This window comes from Mytilus californianus, unplaced genomic scaffold (assembly GCF_021869535.1).
Source record: "Mytilus californianus isolate M0D057914Y unplaced genomic scaffold, xbMytCali1.0.p SCAF_6, whole genome shotgun sequence".
Lineage (NCBI taxonomy): Eukaryota > Metazoa > Mollusca > Bivalvia > Mytilida > Mytilidae > Mytilus > Mytilus californianus.
This window is the reverse complement of record NW_026262712.1, coordinates 1,234,166-1,247,486: the sequence shown is the minus strand read 5'-3', so window position 1 is coordinate 1,247,486 and position 13,321 is coordinate 1,234,166. Positions and strand designations below refer to the sequence as shown.

General features: G+C 33.2%; 1 protein-coding gene across 7 annotated transcripts in view; it reads right to left on the bottom strand.

Moving 5' to 3' along the window:
• LOC127705235 (AP-2 complex subunit alpha-2-like) overlaps positions 1-13,321 on the bottom strand; it is a 68,023-nt gene that overhangs the window by 7,647 nt on the left and 47,055 nt on the right. The window contains exons 20-22 of one of the 7 annotated variants that reach the window (XM_052209560.1): positions 8,723-8,839; positions 1,523-1,592; positions 804-938 (exon numbers count right to left, since the gene is read on the bottom strand). In XM_052209560.1, coding sequence (XP_052065520.1) covers positions 804-938; positions 1,523-1,592; positions 8,723-8,839 — 322 coding nt within the window. The other 6 variants (XM_052209561.1, XM_052209563.1, XM_052209562.1 and 3 more) reach the window with 6 other exon arrangements.

The window sequence follows — 13,321 nt, the reverse complement described above, 5'->3', positions numbered from 1 at the left end:
ATTTAGTGTACATTATAATTACCTGTGCTTGTTTATTTGGTTCCAGTCTAGCCAGTATTCAGTGTATATTATAATTACCTGTGCTTGTTTATTTGGTTCTAGTCTAGCCAGTATTCAGTATACATTATAATTACCTGTGTCTGTTTATTTGGTTCCAGTCTAGCCAGTATTCAGTGTATATTATAATTACCTGTGCTTGATTATTTGGTTCTAGTCTAGCCAGTATTCAGTGTATATTATAATTACCTGTGCCTACTTATTTTGTTCTAGTCTAGCCAGTATTCAGTGTATATTATAATTACCTGTGCTTGTTTATTTTGTTCTAGTCTAGCCAGTATTCAGTGTATATTATAATTACCTGTGCTTGTTTATTTGGTTCCAGTCTAGCCAGTATTCAGTGTATATAATTACCTGTGCTTGTTTATTTTGTTCCAGCCTAGCCAGTATTCAGCGTATATTATAATTACCTGTGCCTGTTTATTTGGTTCCAGTCTAGCCAATATTAATTGTATATTATAATTACCTGTGCTTGTTTATTTTGTTCCAGCCTAGCCAGTATTCAGTGTATATTATAATTACCTGTGCCTGTTTATTTGGTTCCAGTCTAGCCAATATTAATTGTATATTATAATTACCTGTGCTTGTTTATTTTGTTCCAGCCTAGCCAGTATTCAGTGTATATTATAATTACCTGTGCTTGTTTATTTTGTTCTAGTCTAGCCATTATTCAGTGTATATTATAATTACCTGTGCTTGTTTATTTTGTTCTAGTCTAGCCAGTATTCAGTGTATATTATAATTACCTGTGCTTGTTTATTTGGTTCCAGTCTAGCCAGTATTCCTATTTGTGCAGTTCTTGTGTACAGGATTCCAGCAGATACAAAGTTTTCAGGGTTGGGATCAATATCTAGTAACACACTCATGCTAAATCCAAGTAACTGAAACACATGTTCAATAAGTTTAAATAACAATGCTTGACCCAAGTAACTAAAACACATGTTCAATAAGTTTAAATAACAATGCTTGACCCAAGTAACTGAAACACATGTTCAGTAAGTTTAAATAACAATGCTTGATCCAAGTAACTGAAACATATGTTCAATAAGTTTAAATAACAATGCTTGATCCAAGTAACTGAAACACATGTTCAATAAGTTTAAATAACAATGCTTGATCCAAGTAACTGAAACATATGTTCAATAAGTTTAAACAACACTCCAGTGACTAGATTGCAGCTACCTTAGGCACAGCTGAATTTAGAACACCCACTTTTAGAACCACCTTTTATTTTAACAATTTTTCAGAATTTATATTTCTTCTGCAAGTTTACCAATGTAGTGTTATAGATAATGCAAATGTTGTTCGCTATGAAAGATAAGATTTTCAAGTCCTGACAGAATTATTTTCCTCAGCATACATTTTTTATAAGTCTTGATCATTATGAATGCAATAACACACATAAAGGATTAGGTATTATTCAGCTTAAAATTTATAATTTTTTTTCCTTCTGACTTTTATTTACCTTTGTTTTAACCTGTTCAATGTCCATAGGAAACTGTGCTTTAAATATTCTCTGACATTCTTGGTTAGGTCTACAAAACAAAAATAAACAAGTGAATCTGTGAGCTACTGCTCACTAATGATACCCCCACCCTGCTCAAAGTATAAGGTAAACAGGAAGTTATTGAGTGATGAATCTGAAAACGCATAACACGGTAGAGCTGACTCATATAAACTCTGAAACCAAATTTCAGAAATCCTTGTAATGTAGTTCCTGAGAAAGATGCGACGAAAAATATTCATGGGACAGACTGATGGATGGACTGACGAATGGACAGACAGAGGTAAAACAGTATACCCCCACTTTTTGAAAGCAGGGATATAAAAAAAATTCTTTAAACATGTTAAATTGAGAGCGAAAATACTAGAGGCATATTCAAACTCATATGTCAAAGACAAACTGATAGCGTCATGGCAATAAAGGAGAGGGGAGGATAGCAAAGGGATATTCAAACTCATAAGTCAAAGACAAACTGACAAAGCAATGGCAATAAATGAGGAGCATACCATAGTGATATTAAAACTCATAAGTCAATGACAAACTGACAAAGCCTTGGCAAAAAATGATCAAACAACAAACCACAGTATATAAAAAACAATAGAGAATAAAATGCTTCGCTGGGGCGCAGCTTGATACGACCGCAGAGGTCGAACCCTGAACAGTTGGGGCAAGTATGGACACAACATTCAAGCTTGATACAGCTCTGAATTTGGATTGTTATTAAATATTTGACACAGCATAGGTTTCTGACACAGAAAGAATGTGGTCTAAGAACTTGAATTTTTTTAATTTACCTATTATGGTCCAATGTCCAAAATCAAAATACATGGTTTGATTCAGCATATATATCAAAGAACCCCATATATTCAATTTTTGTTAAAATCAAACAAAGTTTAATTTTGGACCCCAACTTGGACAAACTTGAAAACTGGGCCCATAATCAAAAATCTAAACACATGTTTAGATTCAGCATATCAAATAACCCCAAGAATTCAATTTTTGCTAAAATCAAACTAAGTTTAATTTTGGACCCTTTGGATCTTAATGTAGACCAATTTAAAAAACGGGACTTAAAATTAAAAATCTAAATACACGGTTAGATTAGGAATATCAAAGAACCCCAATAATTCAATTTTTGATGAAATCAAACAAAGTTTAATTTTGGACCCTTTTGACCTCAATATGAACCAATTTGATAGCGGGGCCCACAAATAAAAAATCTAAATTCATGGTTAGATTCAGCATATCAAAGAACCCCATATATTCAATTTTTGATGAAATCAAAAAAAGTTTAATTTTGGACCCCAACTTGGACCAACTTGAAAACTGGGCCCATAATCAAAAATCTAAACACATGTTTAGATTCAGCATATCAAAGAACCCCAAGAATTCAATTTTTGTTAAAATCATACTAAGTTTAATTTTGGACCCTTTGGACCTCAATGAAGACCAATTTAAAAAAAGGGACCCAAATTAAAAATCTAAAAACACGGTTAGATTTGGCATATCAAAGAACCCCAATAATTCAATTTTTGATGAAATCAAACAAAGTTTAATTTTGGACCCTTTTGACCTCAATATGAACCAATTTGATAGCAGGGCCTACAAATAAAAAATCTAAATACATGGTTAGATTCAGCATATCAAAGAACCTCATATATTCAATTTTTGTTGAAATCAAACAAAGTTTAATTTTGGACCCCAATTTGGACCAACTTGAAAACTGGGCCCATAATCAAAAATCTAAATACATGTTTAGATTCAGCATATCAAAGAACCCCATATATTCAATTTTTGTTGAAATCAAACAAAGTTTAAATACTGGACCCTATCTTGGACCAACTTGAAAACTGGGCCCATAATCAAAAATCTAAACACATGTTTAGATTCAGCATATCAAAGAACCCCAAGAATTCAATTTTTGTTAAAATCAAACTAAGTTTAATTTTGGACCCTTTGGACCTTAATGTAGACCAATTTAAAAAACAGGACCCAAAATTAAAAATCTAAATACACGGTTAGATTAGGAATATCAAAGAACCCCAATAATTCAATTTTAGATTAAATCAAACAAAGTTTAATTTTGGACCCTTTTGACCTCAATATGAACCAATTTGATAACGGGGTCCACAAATAATAAAATGCTTCGCTGGGCGCAGCTTGATACGACCGCAGAGGTCGAACCCTGAACAGTTGGGGCAAGTATGGACACAACATTCAAGCTTGATACAGCTCTGAATTTGGATTGTGATTAAATATTTGACACAGCATAGGTTTCTGACACAGAAAGAATGTGGTCTAAGAACTTCAATTTTTTTAATTTACCTATTATGGTCCAATGTCCAAAATCAAAATACATGGTTAGATTCAGCATATCAAAGAACCCAATATATTCAATTTTTGTTGAAATCAAACAAAGTTTAATTTTGGACCCCAACTTGGACAAACTTGAAAACTGGTCCCATAATCAAAAATCTAAACACATGTTTAGATTCAGCATATCAAAGTACCCGAAGAATTCAATTTTTGTTAAAATCAAACTAAGTTTAATTTTGGACCCTTTGGACCTTAATGTAGACAAATTTAAAAAACGGGACCCAAAATTAAAAATCTAAAAACACGGTTAGATTTGGCATATCAAAGAACCCCAATAATTAAATTTTTGATGAAATCAAACAAAGTTTAATTTTGGACCCTTTTGACCTCAATATGAACCAATTTGATAGCGGGCCCACAAATAAAAAATCTAAATACATGGTAAGATTCAGCATATCAAAGAACCCCATATATTCAATTTTTGTTGAAATCAAACAAAGTTTAATTTTGGACCCCAATTTGGACCAACTTGAAAACTGGGCCAAAAATCTAAAATCTAAATACATGTTTAGATTCAGCATATCAAAGAACCCCATATATTCAATTTTTGTTGAAATCAAACAAAGTTTAATTTTGGACCCAACTTGGACCAACTTGAAAACTGGGCCCATAATCAAAAATCTAAACACATGTTTAGATTCAGCATATCAAAGAACCCCAAGAATTCAATTTTTGTTAAAATCAAACTAAGTTTAATTTTGGACCCTTTGGACCTTAATGTCGACCAATTTAAAAAACGGGACCCAAAATTAAAAATCTAAAAACACGGTTAGATTCGGCATATCAAAGAACCCCAATAATTCAATTTTTGATGAAATCAAACAAAGTTAAATTTTGGACCCTTTGGACCTCAATGTGGACCAATTTAAAAACGGGGCCCAAAATCCAAAAACTTAATACACGGTTAGATTCAGCATATTAAAGAACCCCAAGAATTCAAGAATAAAACCCCATTGAAATTGATCAAGAAATAAGCAATTTCTACGAAGTATCTTCTTTTGCACAATACTGTGCAATTGAATATTTCTTGCTATTGCGCAATACTGTACAATTGACAATTTCTTGCTATTGCGCAATATTGTGCTTTTGGATATTTCTTGCTATTGCGCAATACTGTGCAATTGAAGATTTCTTGCTATTGCGCAATACTGTGCAATTGAAGATTTCTTGCTATTGTGCAATACTGTGCAATTGAAAATTTCTTGCTATTGCACAATACTTATTATATAATAATTTACATATCCTGTTTGGTGTGTATCTCCTACCATATCATTATTATTTGCTTTTAAATATAAATCAGAAATAACCAACTTAAAATGGAAAATTTTAAAAGAAAAAAAAAGGAAAAAAAGGAAAAAAAAAAAAAAAAAATCCCCCCCCCCAAATTTTATGAACCCCCTTATGATTCATCACCCCCAAACTCAATCCCAGCCTTCCCTTTGTGGTATGGTACCTTGCAGTACAATTTCAGAGAGATCCATACACTTGAACACAAGTTATTGTCTGGAAACTAGAAAAATGCTTATTTTTGGCCCCTTTTTGGCCCCCAATTCCTAAACGTTTCGGGCAATTACCCCCAAACTCAATTCCAGCTTTCCCTTTGTGATATGGAACCTTGTAGTACAATTTCAGAAATATCCAAACACTTACACACAAGTTATTGTCATGAAACTAGAAAAATGCTTGTTTTTTGCCCCTTTTTTGGCCCCTTATTCCTAAAATTTTGAGGCAATTACCCCCAAAATCAATTACAGCCTTCCCTTTGTGATATGGAACCTTGTGGTACAATGTCAGAGAGATCCATACACTTACACACAAGTTATTGTCTGAAAGTTACAAAAATGCTTATTTTTGGCCCCTTTTTGGCCCCTAATTCCTTAACTGTTGGTACCATAACCCCCAAAATCAATCCCAACCTTCCTTTCGTGGTATTGAACCTTATGGTGAAATTTCATGGAGATCCATTCACTTAAACTAAAGTTAGAGTGCGAAAACCAATGTGTCTTCGGACGACGACGACGACGCCAACGTCATACCAATATACGACCAAAAAATTTTTAATTTTTGCGGTCGTATAAAAAATCTAAATACATGGTTAGATTCAGCATATCTTGCCCTCATGTGAAAAATGCTGTGTTGCTTATTTAAGTACAAGATTAGTAAAATTTAATGTTTGTTAGTTCGTTTTTTCTTTCTTTTTAGTTTTAATCTAGTCTTTCATGTTGCCCAATCTGATCAATTGCAAGTCATATACTGGAATGGGAAGAGTTATTTTAAAGTGTAAGCTGACTTTTATTTGGCATTGAATTCAAACATTTTAAGAGATCTAGGGAATTCACAGGAATATTAAGACATTATCAACAAGCATTCTGAGAGTATTGCATGGCAATACATAGTCCCCTACCAGTTAAACATTCATTGTACTGGAACAAAATGCTAACTTGATCTATAACTTGTCATGGTGTAAACTATATAACAAATATCAAGTCAATATCTTCAAGCAGGACGAAAAAACATCATTTGAGTGAATTTTTCTAAGTCCAAGGACCATAACTCTGCACAAAATCATCAGACCGGAACAAAATTCGAACTTGATCTGTAACTTGTCATGATAAAACTATAAATCAATTATCAAATCAGAATCTCCAAGCATGACGAAAAAAAGTGCAGAAAACTGATTATTTGAGTGAATTTTCTATGTCCAAGGACCACAACTCTGCACAATATAATCAGACAGGAACAAAATTTGAACTCATACCTGCCAACCCTCCCGTTTTGAGCGGGAGACTCCCGCTCAAATGGCGAAATCTCCCGCTTGCCGGTACCCTCCCGCGCGGGAGTATCGAATCTCCCGCTATGGGATATTTTAACCTTCAATGACAAGTCAACATTAATTACATTTTTGTCTCACTGATGAGGGTTGTTTTTACCTGTAAATCACAGACCATGTGAAATTAAATGGATTCACTTGACAGCTTGGGTGTCAAACATAGTACTAATTAACGATCATTAACGACTGTTGCTTCAAGCAAAACACTTCAAAGAAATTTCGGGTTACTTCCCCTGTTTAATCCTGTTTTAAGTTACCCTTCTTAAAATAATGTGAATTGATAAAACAATATAAACTAAATACAAATTAAACAGAGAATCATAAAAGGATGGCAATTAAAAGATTTTGTATGCCTTAAGACAAAAAAATAATTATATTTAAAAATCACTTAAAAGATCTATACTTCTGTTCAATGTTTATATTGAAATTTATAAGATATGTACTGAACCAAATTTAGTGAAGTAGATATGTGCACACACAAAATGCACCTGTAACAACATGATTGCTCTCTTATAACAAAGGTATCTGGGGTGAATATTGTCCGGAAGGGATTCAAATGTCAAAGTTGATGAAATAGGAAAGAAACAAACACACACCTTCTGTAGGATATAACCATATATAAAGAAACAAAATATATCTATTAGCTCTTATATGTGTTTCGTAGATGTATTAATAAACACGTCATATATTTCACTTGAAAATGTCGTTCGCGCAAAATCTCCCCCTCAGCTGTCATAGCTGAGAGGGTGACCTCGCTCTTTGAAGGTTTCAAAGGTTGGCAGGTATGCGAACTTGATCTGTAACTTGTCATGATAAAACAATATACCAAATATCAAATCAATATCTTCAAGCACGAAGAAAAAAAGTATGGAAAACTTATTTGCCGGACTGACGGATAGACGGACAGACAGACAGATGGACGGACAGACAGAGTGCAAACCTAAAGTCCCCTTCGACTTCCTCGGTAGGGGACTAATTAGCACTGTAAGTGGAATTTTTCTTAACTTTGTTTGTAGTGAAAAACATAATCAAAAACAATTTGCTACAAGATGCTGTTTATTGCTAAGAGTTGTACAGAACTTATACCCAATACCACTGACAGTTGGAAAGGAAAAAATCCTCTTGACCGAAATGTATATTTGCCAACAAAATTTCAAAATTTTCATGGAAACTTATTAAGAAAGAAAATTCCCCACCAATCCTTACTCTAGCAAAATGTCCACTCTTCGACATTCGTACTAATCAAAATAGAAAGAAACCAGGCTGACATGAAAAAATCATTTCAATAGAAAGAAATTCACCATTTTACCATTTATATACTTTTCTACCAAATGTGTACAGGTTGCAATTGATATTAATAGAAATAGAAAGTAACCAGATGGCCATGGATACTAATAATAACCGAGTTTGTCAATGTTTTTATTGATTTTTATTGAAATAGAAAGTAACCGGATGGCCATGGATACTAATAACCTTGTTTATCAATGTTGCTATTGATATGTATAGAAATTGATTGATTGATTGGTGTTTAGAGCCACTTTTAACACTATTGTGCTATATCGTGGCGGTCAGTTTTTATTGGTGTAGGAAGCTGGAGAGAACCAAGACTTTTTGTAGAAAAACGGACAGTCCTAATCCATTAAGATTGGAGTCGAGTACACCTGCCATGTGTGGGATTCGAACTCACAACCTCAGTGTTGACAGGCTAGTGATTCAGTAGTTCGACTACTTAGACCACTTGCATTGGCCAACGAGGCCCCTATTTATAGAAATAGAAAATAACCAGATAGCCATGGATACTAATAATAACGGAGTTTATCAATGTTGCATTTGATATTTTTTGAAAATAGAAATTAACCAGATGTCCATGGATACTAATAACAACAGAGTTTTTCTATATTGCTAGGGATAAATACAGACACACTAATACTGTAAATAAGCAATTCAATACTTACAAACTTAAAGCCTTCCACCGTGTAAAGAAAGTGGCCGAGTCCATTTCAGCTGGTTCTATAAATTTGTTGAGTATAATTGGGAGCTTCAGGTTGATTCTTTGTATAGATCCACTCATTCTGAAAAAAACATGTGTCATGTTAATAGGGGTGTATAGATCCACTCATTCTGAAACAAACATGTGTCGTGTTATTAGGGGTGTATAGATCCACTCATTCTGAAACAAACATGTGTCATGTTATTAGGGGTGTATAGATCCACTCATTCTGAAACAAACATGTGTCATGTTATTAGGGGTGTATAGATCCACTCATTCTGAAAAAAACATGTGTCATGTTATTAGGGGTGTATAGATCCACTCATTCTGAAAAAAACCATGTGTCATATTATTAGGGGTGTTTAGATCCACTCATTCTGAAACATGTTATATGGGGTGTATAGATCCACTCATTCTGAAACAAACATGTGTCGTGTTATTAGGGGTGTATAGATCCATTCATTCTGAAACAAACATGTGTCTCACTCTCACCTTGCTGTTCAGTGTGAGCCAAGGCTCTGTGTTGAAGGCCGTACTTTGACCTATAATGGTTTACTTTTTACAAATTTTGAATTGGATGGAGAGTTGTCTCATTGGTACTCATACCACATCTTCTTATATCTATTAGAGGTGTATAGATTCTGAAACTAACATGTGTCATGTTATTAGGGGTGTATAGATCCACTCATTCTGAAACAAACATGTGTCATGTTATTAGAGGTGAAACAGTATGTTAGAAATATTTTCTGTATATAGTTCAACATTTTGTGAAAGATTCGATTTTCTTAATGACCACTTTTTTTTATGATAAAAAAATTGAGAATGGAAATCGAGAATGTGTCAAAGAGACAACAACCCGATTAAAGAGCATAAAACAGCCCAAGGCCCCTAATGGGTGTTCAACATTATTTATAAATTCAAGGGGTAAAACAAGTAACCTTCTACTTTAGAAAGGAACAAGATTTTCATGACTACTTAAAAATATAAATATTCAATTTTGGAAGTTTTGAGAATTCCAATACCCATTCAATATGGATGACCAGTTTGTTTAGTCAGAGGTTTAGTTAGCTATATTTCTTTTGAAAATGCCTGTACCAAGTCAGAAATATGACAGTTGTTTTCCACTCATTCCTTTGGTTGATAAAGTTTGCTTTTATAAAAAAGAAGATGTGGTATGATTGCCAATGAGACAACTCTCCACAAGAGACCAAATGACACAGAAATTAACAACTATAGTTCACTGTACGGCCTTCAACAATGGCAAAGCCCATACCGCACAGTCAGCTATAAAAGGCCCCGAAATGACAATGTAAAACAATTCAAACGAGAAAACTAACAGCCTAATTTATGTACAAATAAAATGCTTCGCTGGGCGCAGCTTGATACGACCGCAGAGGTCGAACCCTGAACAGTTGGGGCAAGTATGGACACAACATTCAAGCTTGATACAGCTCTGAATTTTGATTGTGATTAAATATTTGACACAGCATAGGTTTCTGACACAGAAAGAATGTGGTCTAAGAACTTCAATTTTTTTAATTTACCTATTATGGTCCAATGCCCAAAATCAAAATACATGGTTAGATTCAGCATATCAAAGAACCCCATATATTCAATTTTTGTTGAAATCAAACAAAGTTTAATTTTGGTCTCCAACTTGGACAAACTTGAAAACTGGTCCCATAATCAAAAATCTAAACACATGTTTAGATTCAGCATATCAAAGAACCCCAAGAATTCAATTTTTGTTAAAATCAAACTAAGTTTAATTTTGGACCCTTTGGACCTTAATGTAGACCAATTTAAAAACGGGACCCAAAATTAAAAATCTAAAAACACGGTTAGATTTGGCATATCAAAGAACCCCAATAATTCAATTTTTGATGAAATCAAACAAAGTTTAATTTTGGACCCTTTTGACCTCAATATGAACCAATTTGATAGCGGGCCCACAAAATAAAAAATCTAAATACATGGTAAGATTCAGCATATCAAAGAACCCCATATATTCAATTTTTGTTGAAATCAAACAAAGTTAAATTTTGGACCCCAATTTGGACCAACTTGAAAACTGGGCCAAAAATCTAAAATCTAAATACATGTTTAGATTCAGCATATCAAAGAACCCCATATATTCAATTTTTGTTGAAATCAAACAAAGTTTAATTTTGGACCCCAACTTGGACCAACTTGAAAACTGGGCCAAAAATCTAAAATCTAAATACATGTTTAGATTCAGCATATCAAAGAACCCCATATATTCAATTTTTGTTGAAATCAAACAAAGTTTAATTTTGGACCCCAACTTGGACCAACTTGAAAACTGGGCCCATAATCAAAAATCTAAACACATGTTTAGATTCAGCATATCAAAGAACCCCAAGAATTCAATTTTTGTTAAAATCAAACTAAGTTTAATTTTGGACCCTTTGGACCTTAATGTAGACCAATTTAAAAACGGGACCCAAAATTAAAAATCTAAATACACGGTTAGATTTGGCATATCAAAGAACCCCAATAATTCAATTTTTGATGAAATCAAACAAAGTTTAATTTTGGACCCTTTTGACCTCAATATGAACCAATTTGATAGCGGGTCCACAAATAAAAAATCTAAATACATGGTTAGATTCAGCATATCAAAGAACCCCAAGAATTCAATTTTTGATGAAATCAAACAAAGTTTAATTTTGGACCCTTTTGACCTCAATGTGGACAAAGTTGATAATGGGGCCCAAAAATCAAAAATCTAAATACATGGTTAGATTCAGCATATCAAAGAACCCCATATATTCAATTTTTGTTGAAATCAAACAAAGTTTAATTTTGGACCCCGATTTGGACCAACTTGAAAACTGGGCCCATAATCAAAAATCTAAATACATGTTTAGATTCAGCATATCAAAGAACCCTAAAAATTCAATTTTTGTTAAAATCAAACTAAGTTTAATTTTGGACCCTTTTGACCTTAATGTAGACCAATTTGAAAACGGAACCAAAAATTAAGAATCTAAATACATGGTTAGATTCGGCATATCAAAGAACCCCAATAATTCAATTTTTGATGAAATCAAACAAAGTTAAATTTTGGACCCTTTAGACCTCAATGTGGACCAATTTAAAAACGGGGCCCAAAATCCAAAAACTTAATACTTGGTTAGATTCAGCATATTAAAGAACCCCAAGAATTCAAGAATAAAACCCCATTGAAATTGATCAAGAAATAAGCAATTTATACGAAGTATCTTCTTTTGCACAATACTGTGCAATTGAATATTTCTTGCTATTGTGCAATACTGTACAATTGACAATTTCTTGCTATTGCGCAATATTGTGCTATTGGATATTTCTTGCTATTGCGCAATACTGTGCAATTGAAGATTTCTTGCTATTGCGCAATACTGTGCAATTGAAGATTTCTTGCAATTGTGCAATACTGTGCAATTGAAAATTTCTTGCTATTGCACAATACTTATTATATAATAATTTACACATCCTGTTTGGTGCGTATCTCCTACCATATCATTATTATTTGCTTTTAAATATTAATCAGAAATAACCAACTTAAAATGGAAAATTTTAAAAGAAAAAAAATAAAATGCTTCGCTGGGCGCAGCTTGATACGACCGCAGAGGTCGAACCCTGAACAGTTGGGGCAAGTATGGACACAACATTCAAGCTTGATACAGCTCTGAATTTGGATTGTGATTAAATATTTGACACAGCATAGGTTTCTGACACAGAAAGAATGTGGTCTAAGAACTTCAATTTTTTTAATTTACCTATTATGGTCCAATGTCCAAAATCAAAATACATGGTTAGATTCAGCATATCAAAGAACCCCATATATTCAATTTTTGTTGAAATCAAACAAAGTTTAATTTTGGACCCCAACTTGGACAAACTTGAAAACTGGTCCCATAATCAAAAATCTAAACACATGTTTAGATTCAGCATATCAAAGTACCCGAAGAATTCAATTTTTGTTAAAATCAAACTAAGTTTAATTTTGGACCCTTTGGACCTTAATGTAGACAAATTTAAAAAACGGGACCCAAAATTAAAAATCTAAAAACACGGTTAGATTTGGCATATCAAAGAACCCCAATTATTCAATTTTTGATGAAATCAAACAAAGTTTAATTTTGGACCCTTTTGACCTCAATATGAACCAATTTGATAGCGGGCCCACAAATAAAAAATCTAAATACATGGTAAGATTCAGCATATCAAAGAACCCCATATATTCAATTTTTGTTGAAATCAAACAAAGTTTAATTTTGGACCCCAATTTGGACCAACTTGAAAACTGGGCCAAAAATCTAAAATCTAAATACATGTTTAGATTCAGCATATCAAAGAACCCCATATATTCAATTTTTGTTGAAATCAAACAAAGTTTAATTTTGGACCCCAACTTGGACCAACTTGAAAACTGGTCCCATAATTAAAAATCTAAACACATGTTTAGATTCAGCATATCAAAGAACCCCAAAAATTCAATTTTTGTTAAAATCAAACTAAGTTTAATTTTGGACCCTTTGGACCTTAATGTAGACCAATT